At 37.8% G+C, this 15627-nt stretch overlaps 2 protein-coding genes across 11 annotated transcripts; one reads left to right on the top strand and one right to left on the bottom strand.

The window, feature by feature from the left end:
• Positions 1–1310: 1310 nt before the first annotated feature.
• Positions 1311–15621, bottom strand: LOC139105478 (zinc finger CCCH-type with G patch domain-containing protein). 10 transcript variants are annotated; one of them, XM_070661594.1, is made up of 22 exons: positions 15478–15621; positions 15359–15410; positions 15046–15255; positions 14711–14791; positions 14503–14643; positions 14279–14421; positions 14027–14205; positions 13644–13949; positions 13408–13587; positions 11987–13326; positions 11766–11903; positions 11473–11550; positions 10242–10598; positions 9382–9428; positions 8202–8474; positions 6427–8049; positions 6167–6340; positions 5008–5225; positions 4395–4695; positions 4087–4299; positions 2212–2739; positions 1311–1650 (listed from the first exon to the last, which is right to left on the bottom strand). In XM_070661594.1, the coding sequence occupies exons 2-10, from the start codon at positions 15407–15409 to the stop codon at positions 13031–13033; spliced, it is 1587 nt and encodes a 528-aa protein (XP_070517695.1). In that variant the 5' UTR covers position 15410; positions 15478–15621; the 3' UTR covers positions 1311–1650; positions 2212–2739; positions 4087–4299; positions 4395–4695; positions 5008–5225; positions 6167–6340; positions 6427–8049; positions 8202–8474; positions 9382–9428; positions 10242–10598; positions 11473–11550; positions 11766–11903; positions 11987–13030. The 10 variants fall into 10 exon arrangements, with proteins under 10 accessions (XP_070517695.1, XP_070517687.1, XP_070517690.1 ...); XM_070661586.1 differs by having other exon boundaries at positions 1311–1454; positions 1524–1650; positions 15359–15619; XM_070661589.1 differs by having other exon boundaries at positions 6427–6605; positions 7691–8049; positions 15359–15619.
• LOC139105490 (barH-like 2 homeobox protein) lies at positions 6179–8446 on the top strand. Its single transcript, XM_070661628.1, has 3 exons — positions 6179–6308; positions 7693–8032; positions 8173–8446. The coding sequence occupies exons 1-3, from the start codon at positions 6233–6235 to the stop codon at positions 8444–8446; spliced, it is 690 nt and encodes a 229-aa protein (XP_070517729.1). The 5' UTR covers positions 6179–6232.
• Positions 15622–15627: the final 6 nt, after the last annotated feature.

Here is a 15627-nt window from a genome sequence, read left to right as displayed (position 1 = left end):
CAACCTCCGCCTCCACTTCCATCCCCGTCCCGCCTCTCCACGTATATTTCATTTTACTTGAGTACACTTGTAAAACATTTCAATTAATTATTCCGTAATTATAACATGAGAAAGTAATCATTACCCGTATTTTCGCGTCGGTTACTCAGAAACTTTCTTCCCTTCGCAACGGTATCGCCCTCCGTAGCCTTCTTCCACCTACCTACGTCGATCTATTCAGACAACTTATCCCCCTTTTAATCCTAGTATCGCTACTAATATATTTTCCCATGCTTTTTTTTTTACATCGGCATACGCAAATACATGCGTGTATAATTGTCAATCACAACTACGCGTTATAAGTCACGGAAAAAAAAAAAAACATTGTCGTCTTATAATTATTATATGAATCTATTTGTTTATAACTATCATATTTTATTCTAGTAGAATAATTGGATAATCGTTTAATTGGATTAATTTTCATACGCATACGGTTCTATTATACAATTCTACATTAGTTGTAAAATTATCTTTGCATTAATTTATTTATTCATGCGCTGCACAACACGCACTTTTGCATCCGACCTCGAGAATATTTCATGTCGATCTTTTAGACGTTAAATTATCCACGTGTCAAGGAATCCGAGTCCGAAGGGGTCTAGATACCGCAATGTTACAGAGAAATAAACATTTTTAAAAACGTGTATGTGCACGCTTGACCTATCTCTTTCGTGAATTTATTAGCTGCAATTTATATTCCGCTAACAAAATAAAATAGGTTAAAAATGTTAAGTCTTGAAATTATAAAGCTGTACGAGAAAAATGATTATTATAAAAATAATTATTACACTTATTAATTAAATTTGATAAAACCTAGACATTTTATATTAACCAATTGAATAAACCAAGTTTTGGAAAAAGCGTTCCTATGCACTCGCCTGTTTTAAATCCTTGTAACTTTGATTTTTGTTCTATTTTCAAAATAACGATTGCTACTTTTTTAAGGATAATAAATATCGTATTTCCCGAATATCTCAACAGCGCGGTGAAATAAAAATATTTAATATTTATATACATGAGCAGCTCTACCGTTTTTCATAGATATGTATTTTAACTGGGAAAGCCAGTGGAAGTTACAAGGGTGGCGGCGATTCATGGATATCGCGAGCCAGCCGGCGCTAACTTTTCAATCTCGGTCGAATAATCCGGCGGAAATAACCCGGATGGTTACTCGGCAGTGACGATCTGCCCTCTTATTGGCTCGCGGGCTTTCACGCGCAAACTGTCTCTCCCTCCATACCTTCCCTCAATTCCTCCACATTTCTACTCACCCTCGTAGCGTACCACCCATCGGTCCCTCTGAACCTCGCTGCCCCCGCGCCACCCTTCCGCCGTCGTCGCTACCCTCCTCGCGCGCACTTGGCCTCGTGGTTAACTTCAATGAGCGGATAACAAGCCGCCCCTCGACTGCGCCCCTGTAATATTCGCTCGTATAAATGGACCCGTGGCTTTGTCAAATCAACTGTCGCTAGTAAACAAGTCACCCTTCCAGCTTCGGCACACTGATATATCACCGTTACCGACTCCATGGAATCCGCGTTCTCCTCGCGCGCCACTGCCTCGGGCTTTCAGCCGCAAAATCTTTCTCTCCCTGATAGCGTTAGTCTTAATCTGTAACGTCGAACGATCATTATCTTTCTACGAATTTACAGAAATCTGGAATAAATTGATAAAATTATACATTTTATAAGACGCTCTTGTTTCCCTATTTTTTTTTCAATTAAATATCGCGCAATGCATAACTTATCGCAAAAATTAATTAACTTATAATGTACGCTGAAAAGCAGATATGGCGACGTCAGCTAGCGAACGTGACTTTAGCGTCGTGTACGTTGAGTTTCATATGTACCGCGCCGGCCGGATTGCCGAAGAGTGATTTCTCCCCGTTCTCTCATCTCTTGCCTCTGACGCCTAAGATTACGTACGCTAGCCGCTGTCGTCGTAGAAAACGCTATATCTGTCCTTCGGTGTACAAATGAATAATAATTTCGCACGTGCTTGAAAAAAAAAATAATTTTTTTGGATAGTATTCTGGTTTTTAATTAATTTTTATTTTGTTTTTATTATTTAAATTGTATATTTATATTTTATGTATTTAGTTGTAGTAACTTTTACAGTTTCGCGATTAACTGTGTAAAATAAAACTTAATAAATTAAAACATTGGTACTTACTGTTAAAAATAATTAGATTCGAGCGATCTCGTAAAAGCTCACTAGACAGGAGCGAGGTACATTAGGTTCCTTCGTAGGACTCTATGTTATCTGTCCTGGGGGGTATTATTGTAACATAAACGAGCCAATCAAGCGCCCTTTTGTGACGACAATCGTTCCTTTGATTACTCGGCACTTTGCGTGAAAGCAAAATTTGTGTAATCTCGATGCACAGTGTCATTCAATTTTCTCTTGAACGCGTTAATTGTATTCAAATGCTGGAATAAAAATTTTCTTCGAAGATAAAGTTACGATTGCGCGAAAATCGCGTATTCACTATAGAGATGCAGAGAACGTGTTCGTCGAACTCAAAAGTGGCCATGGGGCTAGAGTACGGTTCTACGAGGTACTGAAGAGTCCGCAGTTGTAGGAGGCGAACAAACAGGAGCGCCTTTCAATCGTAATTGGAACCACAGGGGTCTGACCATCGTCCGTGTTCAAGCACTCCTTTTCCCATAACCATCATTCTTCGAGAGTGTCTCCTTCCATCTAAAAGAAAAATAAAAAGATAGTCCGTATACAAAATAATCCTTAGAGTACATATGTTGAACGACACCCGCGAAAAGATATAGCGCTTTCTAAAAAAGCTCCTTATACCGTCGTTTGATTTGCGAGCCTTCTAACCACCTTACACTACACTTTTCTATTATTTTTAGTAATATCATTATAATCTTAAATTTGATTTAACTATATAACTAGTCAACAACAGTAGAATAATCGTACTCCATACTTGAAATTAATGTTAGATCAAAAGTAAATTAATTAAATTTTTATCGACGATCTGTGCGATGAAGAAAGCGCAGGGTCGCCTATTTTAATCACCTTCTTCGCGGTATTTAAAAAGCATTATTTTTATTTAAAATCTGAGGGCTTTATGTTCTTTCACAAAAAAAAAAAGAAACAGAACGGGCCGTGGACGAATGCCGCTTCATACAGAAACTCCACTTCGACAGTTATATTCATACGCGCGGTTGCACATCAATGGATGTCTCTCTTTCTCTCTCGCGCCTCCATCGCGATTGTTAACGATTTCGAGATCTTCCACATTACGACTCGATAGCCGCGACACCCTTAATTGTTACTGCTTCTGTTCTAAATCGCTTCGGCATGATTTTTTCCTTTTATCCAGATTTAACTATTCGCCGAGATGGATTCGCGGTTGCGTTGTTACTATCATTATTAATACGAGACTTTGTTCAAATCTGCGGCCAATCGTCAGATACGCAAGCGTTTATTTTACGGCAAAGAGAAGCTCAATATCCGATAAATTTCGTAAGCCCACGTTATTTCCATATAATTCTACGCTGATAAATATCGGCGTAACGTGTTGTGTTAAAAATTTATCTACGTCCATGTCTTTAGTTATTTAGTTTATCTATTTGGTCGACTCTAATGTGATCACGGAAGTGATTTCGCGCCGACGAAATCCAATTTGTACAACACAAATGTGTGGAGAGACGAAACGGGAAGAATATCTCCCTTCTGAGATTTCAAATCCCATGGGGGAGCAAATGTCGCAAATTGCCGATAACGATCAGCGGGAGAGATGATTCGAAGCTAATTCCACATACGAACTGCCTGGCGCTCTTATTATCATTAATTTGCCTTCATTCGGGACGAGATAAATGCGATAAACTGTTTTCATGCGATACTTTTTCTCAAGCTCAGTCGCATAAAACTGTCCGCGTAAAATTGTAAAAAAAAAAAAATGATACCTTAAGTAAAAGAATATCTCAAAAAATCAAATAAACATAACATAAACATGAGATATTTAGAAAAAAAAAAAAAAAATTTTAAATTGGCATTTAAAATATTACTTTGTCGTGAGATATTTACCTTCCGATAATTTTAGTTCCCCAAACGTTTTGACTGTTAACAATAGCTTCAACGTTGATTGACACCGTTACTTGAACACGTCAACGCGAACTTCAGCAGACCCTTTGTTTCTCACATTTTCGACGATCCTTCGGGTATGCATTTATTCCAGTGTTCCTCCTTGGCGCCCTTTTTCCGCACTCGTGAAGAAGGCGTCTGGCCGCTTTGCTGCCCCTTGAATTAATCTCCCGCATAAGTTAAATCTAATGAATTCCGAAACGTGCGCGTCAATTTCTGTTCGCTTCGAAGCTGAAGGGCTTTTCTCTTACCTGGTAACGCGACGCCGTCGTCGCTGTTGTTATTGAAATGTAGACGTCGTGTGGTGTCAGTTTTTGCATCGGCAACGCAACGTTACGTTAGCATGGCACTTTATGCAATGCCACGCGGCGTTACACTTGCTGAAAAATTCGAGGATAGGGCATAGGGCGAAAACATCCGCTTTGCCATCGTCTAGCTCCACCACTCTCTTCAGGCTGAGCTCGCGTGAGCGATCAAAATTAATTGGTACTTCATTAACGCTCACGTATTGGTACTGCCGCAAACCTTACAGCTCGCCAAGTATGATAAAATCTGTAAAATGATCACGTACCTTATATAATAGTTCCAAAGGGGGTCGTAACATACTTAATAAGGCACGCAAAATGGGACGTTTTATCTTTTAAAATATTAAAAAATAATTAAATTAAAAAAAAATCTTACAAAAACGGTAAGTTGATGAAAGTAAAAAAGATTACGTTCACTGAATTTTACGCTCTTCTTCTTGATATTCAAACATACGCGTAGGATATGTACATGGCAGTTCGGCAAAAATGGGAAGCGAGCAATCCACATTTGCTATGGTTGAATTTAATGAGAAAGATAGGGGTTCATTCTCGCACATACCTTCCACGAAATTCTCCGACGAGGCATTCGTCGCGGGTACTCGCAATCGTACGTATTTTTTTTTTTTTTTATCCATACTTGATAATACCGCTGCACATCGTTGAATGCATATTTCTCGGATGACTTCGTGATGTAACATCAAAACGTACGTACAAGTATAGCAAAAGAAAAATTCTATCTCACGACGGTGTATCACGCCTTTTCTAGTTGATACGGATCTGTAACGAGAAAATTTTTACGATTAAATGTATTTTTATAATTTATTGTAGCCTAGTTGAAGTCGCGTTCTCGTAGAGCTGTCCTCAGAAGTTAGTAACGAAGGAGATGTATATGCGCGAGCAACGGTACGACCGAGGGTGGAACGGCGGCGTAAGCTCGACAAGTATCCGCCTATCAAACGCTCAAATCATAGATGGTAGCTATATGTATATCGTCTGCCTGCAGAAAAGTTTCACATTCAATTTGTTTCTCTCGTTTCGTAGTAATCGCTCGCCAATGATTTCTCCCCATCTGCATCCGCTGCCCGTCTCTAACCCTGCGCGTTTCTCTACTCGGTCTCGAACTTCCACTACCCCTTGCACCTTTAGCCGGATCCACTTAAATCGAAGCGTGCACCGAGTTACCGGAGCGCGAGGGTGGGAAGGACCGACTGTAGAATCCTCCGACCAATGGCAACGCTAGAGAAAGGGAGAGTCTCACTTTCTCACCCCCGTGTCCCAGTATCCGCGAACCAATCGGGGTAAAGCGCACCGGTTTTGTGGTGGAGTAAGCATGGCGCTTCCACCCCCAAAATGGCTGCAAAATCGCGCGGGCATTAGGCAGCCCGTTCAAAATGAACGGGCGGATTAATTCGAGTCGTGGGGGGGTCGCGGGGGCCAGCATAGAAAGTACGCGAGCGCGTATCACCTCTCCCTTTCCCCTATCCAGGTTCACGGGTGTGTTTCCACCCCCGCGATAGTTGACGGCGGTGTTAAGGATGACGACGGCACCCCAGATCGGGGAACAGGTTTCCGGTCAGCCGCAGTGGCCGCCGACGGTGTAGAACAACGCCGAGCGTTCGTACGATAGTATGAAAGTCGCGAGGATTTTTCTGCAGTGCAAGTGCGTTCATATAAGCCAGCTCGTGCTAAATTGTTGCCGTCGCTTACTGTCTTCTCACCGGCGAGAATATCATTTCGATTGACGATCTGTTCGTTGTTCGCATCGCGTGTACGCCGCCTCGCCGATGGCGATGATGCAGGAACACAAATCATTCCTGATCAGAGATCTTCTAGGAGATGTATTAGCCGATCAAGTTCAAGGTATATTTTTTATCGGTCAAATGCGAGTGACGCTGTGAACAGAAATGTGAATAATCAGCGTGAATTAATCAACACTGTTGACGATATTCATCATCGAACAACCACAAATTGTTTTTACCTTTTTTGCATCCAATCTTTTGTGCGAAGGGTTGGCGCGTGCACCTGACGCTTTTAGCTAAGTAATTAGATCATCACCCATGATGATCATCTTTTTTTCTTTTTTTATTTCGAAACATGATAGTGCTAGCCGCAACGAAACCAATTGCGTGTGTGTCTTTTCTGCGTCTTTTTTTTTGTCTGAAACAATAAGATAACATAAGTATTTTATGACAATAAATTAAGATTCAAAGAAGTTTATAATAAATCAGTAAACTCCATGAAAAACAAAAAAATAATACCGGCTCCTGATTCGCGCAACATAAACTTAACTTATAAATAAAATCGTGCTAAAGTTAGAAAAGATTTTGTTCCTTTTTCTTATCTTTTACATTGAGGGATAATCTAGTTTCGCGAAATAACAATGACTCTTATTTTCTTAATGCATTTCAAACGTGAACACGTGACGAATAATCAGAAGTCTCATTAGAAAGTGAATCCCGTGGTGCGCGCCTATTATTTAAGCTAGAGCCCCCGTCAAGGCTCTAACTAACCCCCTCGGAAGTGGTACCCCATTGCGAACAATTCTACAGATGGTACGAGGTGATGGAAGATTCGTTAGGGCTCGTTAGTCTTGACGCTTTCATCGAAGGTTATTACCCCCCGGTGAACTATCGTGCATCTATTTTTGAGAGGGTGCAGCAGGTTCCCGGTAATTGAGATGGTTTGCTCTAACCGAGATCAATTACGATCGATTTTACGGTTTGCCGAGTTGTTGTTTCGGTAATAGTCCAGGCCGTCTAAATCGAAACGGAAAGAAAAGAAGTTTGTAGCAACGCGAATTTAAAGATTGAGAAAATGTCACCAATCTTGGAATACTTTTATATGTTTATAAAAAAGTTTATCTAATTTTACATTTGAGCTGCTTTCTTTTCAGGGAATACAATCGTAACTTTTGATATAAACCAACACGCGTCGCTTTTTATTTAAAAGTTTGAGTCGAGTTTAATCAACAGACTTGGACTCTGCTTGGAAGAAGAGTTACGGGGTGTTTTTGTTCAAAGATTACCTAGGTTCATCAGAAAAGTTGCCTCGCAACTGTTGTAAAAATGGTGATTGGTATTCTTTTAATTTTGGCAGAATCTAGAAGCATACGCCGATCAAATTCACCATTTTTACAACAGTTGCAAAGTAACTTTTTCTGCTGGAGCTATTAATAATTAATCTCTTTTGTTAAACAGTGGCAAACTAAACATCTCGTAAAAAAGAAAAAAAAAACATTTTACAGAAGACTCAGAGGACGATTCGGCGGTTCATTCAGATTCCGAGGACACCATCGATCCTGGCAGCAGCCCTTGCACGCGTTTAGGAAGCCCTCCACCGACGCTCTCGCCGTCGCCCAGTTCCGCCACTACGTCTGGAAAATCTTGCGGGGTGATCGCCAACAGTGCTCCGCCAACTGGCAGAAAACCACGCAGACGACGTACTGCGTTCACTCACGCTCAGCTGGCTTACCTCGAGAGGAAGTTTCGCTGTCAAAAATACCTCAGCGTGGCGGATCGCAGCGACGTCGCGGACGCTCTATCGCTCTCGGAGACTCAAGTGAAAACTTGGTACCAAAATCGAAGGTAGAGGATTATTCGTCCTAGAACAAAGTGAATAAAATTGAGAGAAGGAAAGGAAGAGAGAAAGGAAAAGAGATAAAGAAAGAGAGAATGAGAAAGAAAAGAAAAAAAAAGAAAGCGACAGCGTTACAATTTCGTTGCAGGACTAAGTGGAAGCGACAAAATCAGTTACGATTAGAGCAGCTGCGTCATCAAGCCACCGTCGAGAAGGACCTACTGGTACGCAGCGTGGGTCTCCATCATGGCACCATGGACGCTTATTGTTCACCGTACAACTCGCAAACGCAGACCAGTCATCCGCCACCGCCGCCGCCACCGCCACCCCCAGCACCAACCACCGCTTCCACAGCGGCATTTCTCTCAACGGCGGCCGCGCTGTTCCGTAATGTCACCTACGTCCACGGCTGTCCTCTCTAACACGCGTTAGAGAGCCTTCGAGACATTTCTGGAAAATCGAGGCAAGCGATTTAGCTCGGAATTTCGAAAAGACGTTTCAACCAACTACTTGTGCCGTGAGTGCTAGGCTAAACACAGTGTTTTGCAACTCTTCGGTCAGGTTTATCAATTATTATTTCGGGGTCTCTCTCAGCTTCTCGGCAAATTAGTTGGAAAAATTTCTCTTGATAAACTTCTTTCATGGTAATTTTTTTTTCTTTTTTTTTTTCTCGTGTATTGAAGGTTTTTCTTGTAAAATTGTAGTTAAAATTGAGTTATTAATCGAATGAATAAGCATCTACTATAATTATCGTACGTTAATTATATATAATTATACGTTATTACATATCGTTAAACTTCAGCGATACGTGTTTAAATGTTACGGATACTTTTACGCTCGAAAAGTTCTGTAGTCGTTTTTTCTATATATATATATATATTTTTTTTTTTTTTTTTTTTGCATGTTGATCGTTAAATAAGGGCACCGTTACATAAAAATGTAAATATGTAATTATACAAAATTTTAGTAATTCTAACAGCTTACCTTTTATAGAATTTAGCGAGGTATTCCACATTAATAATTTACGGAAACAGTTTATGTTGGACAAGTGGCAGAATTTCAATCAATTCAATAATCAATAACTGTAATAACGTTATAACGTCGTTATAATATATCATAGGCGCGATATTAATATTGCACGTAGAAGATTTAATGAGAAAAGCAGCCGCGTGCTTAACCACGAAAGAAAGAAAGAAATATATGTTGCAATTTGGTAATATAAATCAAAAACCGAAAGTGCATGTAACGTTTTCTTAATTAATAATTTAGTAGTGAATTTAATTCGTAGATATTTAGTATTTAGCTTAGTGTAAATCTCGATATATGTGCAGACGAAAATAATATTATTAATTATTACCTGAATTTGAATTGAGCACGTACGTAAGGCACAAGCACTATTGTTCCCTGTAAAATAATTAATTATTGTTATTCGTCGGATTGCAATCCATCGTATAATTTTTTCTTTTTCTTTTTTTAAAAGCAAAAGTTACTTGTAGATAAATAAATTATTATTAATACTCATGCCTATATGCAGAGCCAATCGATCTTTCATTTAACATGTTTAAGTTTTACTTGCACGTTTTTAAACATTAATTTTTGTCCCGATTAAAGTCGGATTCGAGAGCTTTTGAAAGCAAGGCACAAAACGCACCGATACATGTCGTTATTGTCTTACATTTTTATCATTCTTTTATCAGGGAATAATTTCTTGTAAGTAAAGCATAACACGTGGCAATGGGCACGTGGCCAAGCATGAGTAATTGGTTAAAACCGATACATGTCGAGTGGTTCGATGGTGCTTACACGAACTGAAATTGGCGTATTTAATGACGAATTTAATTGCGTGGAACCAACGAGAGAATGTGCAACGGACTAATGCGATCGTCACGATGACTTTACGTCGAACTTATTCCCTAATTTAAAAAGAAATAGAAAAATAAATCGCGGCGAGGTAACCGATATACGAATAACTTTTTTTAAAGTAAATATCACTATAATATTTATAACTAATTCTTTTTAAATAAAAAAAAATTAGTTTTAAATTCAATATTGTAATAATTTATATGTATATTCAAATTAATCATTGTTTTTCTTTCTTTTTCTTTTATAAATATACGAAAGTAAATTTTTCTTATTTAAAAGTTGAGCAATATACACTATCCAGCAATTAGAGTTGTCTTAATTTTACTAGAAGGTTTTCCATACGCGTGTACATACGTTTGTCTATCTCCTTAGCTCGATGTGATCATCTTTATCGGAGGTGGAAGGGAAATTCCAACCGGGGTGCGTGAGGCAAGTGGCGTTTGGCCACGTGCGTATTGTATTGCAATGAATAACCACGCACACTCGCGTATGCATACATGCGTAAAGTCCATGTTGGCACTTGGGCACGTGCTTTTTATTTTTCCTCGGCTGGCTTCGTGTCTCTATAGGGCATCGTTAAATACTCGGCTGAGAGGGAGACGTTCCCTGTACGTGCGCGGGAAAGAATTTCTTCCGCCTGTTCACACGACTCCTTTACATTTTTAATCGAGCGTTGGCGATGGCACAACTTCTTTCGCTGCTTTTTGTAATCTGGAATTTATAATGGGCCGAGTTAAAAGAATTCATTACATTTGTTGCTTTTGCCGCAAGACTTTTGGAGATATTTGTGACAATAAAAAAAAAAAAAAGTTACTTTATTTAGGTTTCAAAAAGTTTCCACGTGTGCAGGCGATAATAATTGAATATTTTTCGATAATCAGAGAACGTAGAAAAAAAAAGAACACTAAAAAAAACAATTTGTAGAAATTTATATTTCTTTATAGAGCGAAAAGTAGAGCGAAGTAATTGCGGGAGAAAAATTCGTGTGCACCGATTTCTCTCTTTTATCTTCTGCCTCTTTTCTCTTTTCTGATGAAAGGCAAAAGCCAGAAGTAAAAGGGGTCGGCGGTTTCGTCGAGAAAAGAAGGCGAGAAGGGTGATAACGGGCGATGGCCCGAAGAAATGCTGCAGGGGAAAGAAGAGAAGTGAGGGGGTGGGAGAAGAACACCGAGAGTAACGAAGCTCTGATTTTTTAATTGGACTATATATATACATATATATATATATATATTTAAAAAGCGGTACGCCTTTTCATCGCGAGACTCGATGTGATGCGCCGTGAATGCGACCTGAGTCAATGCTGAATTCACCGGCGCTCGCTGCAGATCAACCCGGAATTTTACCTTAGTATATTTGATATCTCTCCTTTCCAATTTTTAGTATATTTGATATCTCTCCTTTCCAATTTTTTTTTCTTTTTTTTTTATTAATTTTTTAACACTAAAAGAAACCATGTGGCTGTTTTTTTAAGAAATCTCAATTTGCGCGCGTCATTACATTCGGAAATTAGTTGATTATATTAATTTCTTTAGCTTAATTACAATTGAATGATATAAGGCCGACGACGTGTTGTAAGTTTACTTACATTTGTATCATCCGGTTAGATTAGGTTATTTTCCATCCTTCCTTCCTTCTTTCCTTCGTGACAGTATTCTTGATTATCCTGAAATGTTGTAGTATTTCAAATCACTTGACATTTTATTACACTGCTCTGCTTTTTTTATAATTACAATTACTAATACTATCACTCGACAGGCGAACGACTGAAAAAACGACGGTGGATTATCGCGGCGATTTTTTATGATCAAAATTAAGAAGCGCGACAAACGATTATTTGTTGTATAAATTTGCACTCTCGATATTTGTAGTATTACTTACTTTCACCGAGTGTTTGATTCTTCGGTCAAAAAACATTTGTTCGAAACGAAATGAGAATCTCGGCCGCGACGAAGAAGACGGGCGAAGTGCAGATCTCACGCCGTAACAATGGCGGTCGCCGGAACGCGCTGAATGTCGCTGAAAAAGATAGCAAGTGAAGCGAGTCAGAAATGCACTTAAAGTCGGACACTTCGTGCTCTCCGATCGCGACATAACCTTACCTTTTCGAAGCACTTTTCCAAAGCAGAAAACGTCGAGTAGAATAGTACAGAAGTAAAAAATAATGATCGTTCCTTCCAGAGTCGACAACGTCAACACTATTCGTGTGCAACGCTTCCTATCCGCGGTCGAAAATACGCGTAATTGTGGAACGATTAGGAACACATCTTCGCGTTCGGGCTTCCGCTATTAGACTGAAGTGACCGTTAATGGTTTCGGACTTTAGAAGAAAAGAGACAACCGCGTAAAAAAAGTGAGACGGTAGATAGAGTCGATCGTCAACTGACCGCTGTCCTTCTCGCGCAGAGTTCAACGCCGAGTTGATCTGCTTATGTTTTTTTGATGCTCGGCGAGCTCGAGGCATCTTGCCCCAAAATAAAAAAAAAATAAAAAATTTTTTAGCTATTTTATTCTCAACACCAATTTTTTTTTAGATAGGATTGTAAGAAATTACACGAGTTATGCGTTCAATACTGCAACTTCTCACTGAACAAATAAACAGCAATAAAAAACGAGATTATTTTTACTTTTGAATGTAACTGATCACATTTAATTGCTACTTAGCCGTTCAGTGAACGATTGTAATGCTAAATGCACGCAGAGACTATGTTATTCCTTTGTGAGAACGCGCGATATGACCCGCGGCGAATCAAGCTTAAAATGGGCTGTTTGCTTGCAAATTGCCCTACCGCTAAAGGGCAGCAAACAATTCACGACTTATTTTAACTTATACATTTCAATCCCGAGAACCGACGGATCCTTCTTGCAAGCGTCACATTTACATAATTGTCCCTTATGCTCCTCTTCTTTTCCAAGCTTCCCTCTTACCGTACATCTTCCGTACATTTTAAGAATTTAAGAAGCAATAAAAATATTGATTTGTATTGTTTGCGATAAGCAATTAAAAATACTGTTTTATTATATTTAATTACATTATTTACAGGTACAATTCAATTATAAACAAAAAGTTTACTTACATTTTAAAAAAATTAATAAAACAATGTACTTAGATACGCTTTACATGCAGACTCTTACGCTAGTACATATCAAAATACAGATAATTTAGCCTTGTTTTTCCTTTGATTCTGTTCGGCGGTGATACTTTTTTCAGAAGCTCTTAAATTAATAAGTTCCTTCTGCTTTTCGTTATACTTTATCGTAATATTATTATAAAGTACACTACCCTTGACATGTTTTGCCAGTGATTCTTTGAGTTTCAACGATTCTTTTTCTAAACGATTGATATTTTCTCCAATTTGAAAACTGGCTACATTTAAATTCCTAGTAGATTCCATTTTAAGTTTGTCTTTAATTTGCGAACTATTGGAAGTATCTTCTTTAGCTGCATAAGAATAATTAATATTTTAATATAATTTACGTAAGTTAATCATATTCAATAAATATTGAATTTTCCTCAACTTACGCTTATCACCTAGCGTTTTATTTATAAAATTGAACACATTTCTGTCTTCTTTTTGTTTTTCTCGTTGATACTGTCTTTCTCTTTGTTGTTCTAATTTTTGCTGTTGCTTACGCATTTTACGGTCCGCGGAAAACAGATCTTTATCATCTCCAGCAAATTTACGTAATTCCATGCAGTGATCTGGAAATGAAAGCAAGTTAATAAGGTATTACACGATCAGAGAAATTTAAACAGACCTAATGATTTCCCTGCTGGTAAAACTTGAGCTTCAACAGGTTCTATTCTGCCATCGCTTAGTTTTCCAAGCCCAGTGCCATTTACGTAACCCATTTTCTGCATTAATTTACTACCAATGCCACGGGTATGTTTTTCCCAATTTCCCAAAGGCTCATTGGATTGTAAAGTCAAAAGCGATTTGTGGACTAAATGATTTATATACGAATTCGACTTGGCGTCATTACTAGTATTAGCGTCATCGTTATCATTATCATCATCATCTTCGCTGTCGTCAGATGCATCGGACATTTCTATATTTGTATCATCTATAAACGTAATCCATATATTTTTCACAAAACTGAATACAAAAAACATATATAATTAATTTTTATTATGTATTTACCAAGAGGAAAAAGGTCTTGTAAAGCGATTTCTACAATTTTGCCACTTGATTCAAATTTTACTCTATATTCATCTTCATCCTTTTCTGGCAATTTTAAAACAATAGATCTGTGCCATATATTATTCTTTTGTTTAGTCAATACTTTGCTACCTACTTTAACGTTATGAAAATTAGGTTCCCTGCAAATCAAAGGATAAATTAAAATAAAATCCATGTAATATAAGTCATTTTTATCTGACTGAGAATAAATACTTGTATTCTTGTAGACTCGAAAATGGTACAATTTCACCATGACAATAATGACAATTCTCGTCAGAAAATTTGCAATTACCACTGAGAAAATATGGACAAGGAATCATCTCTTTATGTGTTGGATTAAGAAAAAAAACTCGAACCTGCAATAATCATATTAAAAAGACATTCAAGTAAATAATAAATTAAAAAATATATGACAATGTTTTAATATATTTCCTTACTTTAATGTCATGAATGTCTTTAATTGCCTCATTACCATCTCCATGAATAGAACATATCATAGCATTGTGATAACCAATACCACCCCAAGTACTGCCATAAGGAGCTTTACACTTCATACCCTCTAGCTCTTTTAACTCATCCTAAAAGGTCAACTTGCACCGTATAAATATGTCACTGCTATGACATAGAAAATAGTTGTATACTGACTTTGATGGTATCAGAAGTAGTGGTGACTGTGCTACCTTCCTGTTTATCATCACTGTCATCTGAAGATTTTTCAATTTCTGCCTAAAGAGTTTAAACAATGTTTAATATTATTTCAAACCTATCTCTTTATGCTTTAATTTTACATACCTAATATATAATTTAATATACTCAAAAATTATTAAAATATGCTGTAACAAAACCTTTCAGTGTGACAAAACATACTTTACAATATTGTTATTTTGTCACTTTTTTTTTTCAATCAAACAAATTGCATTAATTCAGATTAAAACAGAACAGTTTTCTGCCATTGATTAACAATGATTTTTAGGACAAACCTTAAACAAGGCATATTCTCTGTCCAATAGATCCTCCTGCTCGTTGTAAGGATTATCATCGTTGTTTTTCTTTTCCACATCCCCTTCAAGACCTTGCAAATTTTCTTTCGTCAAGGAGATAAGCTCCACAATGTCAGATTTCAGGCTGAGCAAATTGTCTCTGTCAGAGCCTGCCGACGTTGTAGACAGTGTAGTTTCCACTTGCAATAACTACAAATTAAAAAATTAATAAATAAATAAATTGCAACAAATTAATGTAACGCGTTGTTTCTTCGTGGATTGTCGATATGCATAATTTCATACAATGATATACCTGAATTTCATACTGCTCGATGGCTTCTCTTAAACTTTTCGCGTCTGTCATACTGTCATAAAGAAAATAATTGCAGTAATTACAGCCACTACAACAATTCTGAATATCGTAATAATTACATTAATAATTTACGTTCTACATCAAATATATTGACAGAAGTGTTGGCTAGAGATTTTCCTTGAATCACGAAATGTATCAAATAATGTTGAGGTTAAGATAACGACGCCATTTTTGCTGCAATTTATATTGTAAACCCGACCTAAGTAAGT

This window comes from Cardiocondyla obscurior, linkage group LG09 (assembly GCF_019399895.1).
Source record: "Cardiocondyla obscurior isolate alpha-2009 linkage group LG09, Cobs3.1, whole genome shotgun sequence".
Taxonomy (NCBI): Eukaryota; Metazoa; Arthropoda; class Insecta; order Hymenoptera; family Formicidae; genus Cardiocondyla; species Cardiocondyla obscurior.
This window is presented reverse-complemented; position numbering and strand designations above follow the sequence as displayed.

Coding starts and splice junctions, on each gene's coding strand:
- LOC139105478 (XM_070661594.1), bottom strand. CDS start 15,409: ATGACAGACGCGAAAAGTTTAAGAGAAGCCATCGAGCAGTATGAAATT. Junction 15,256..15,358: donor TCGAGCAGTATGAAATTCAG/GTATATCATTGT, acceptor TTTAATTTGTAG/TTATTGCAAGTGGAAACTAC. Junction 14,792..15,045: donor GAGAATATGCCTTGTTTAAG/GTTTGTCCTAAA, acceptor TAAACTCTTTAG/GCAGAAATTGAAAAATCTTC.
- LOC139105490 (XM_070661628.1), top strand. CDS start 6,233: ATGGCGATGATGCAGGAACACAAATCATTCCTGATCAGAGATCTTCTA. Junction 6,309..7,692: donor ATTAGCCGATCAAGTTCAAG/GTATATTTTTTA, acceptor AACATTTTACAG/AAGACTCAGAGGACGATTCG. Junction 8,033..8,172: donor ACTTGGTACCAAAATCGAAG/GTAGAGGATTAT, acceptor ATTTCGTTGCAG/GACTAAGTGGAAGCGACAAA.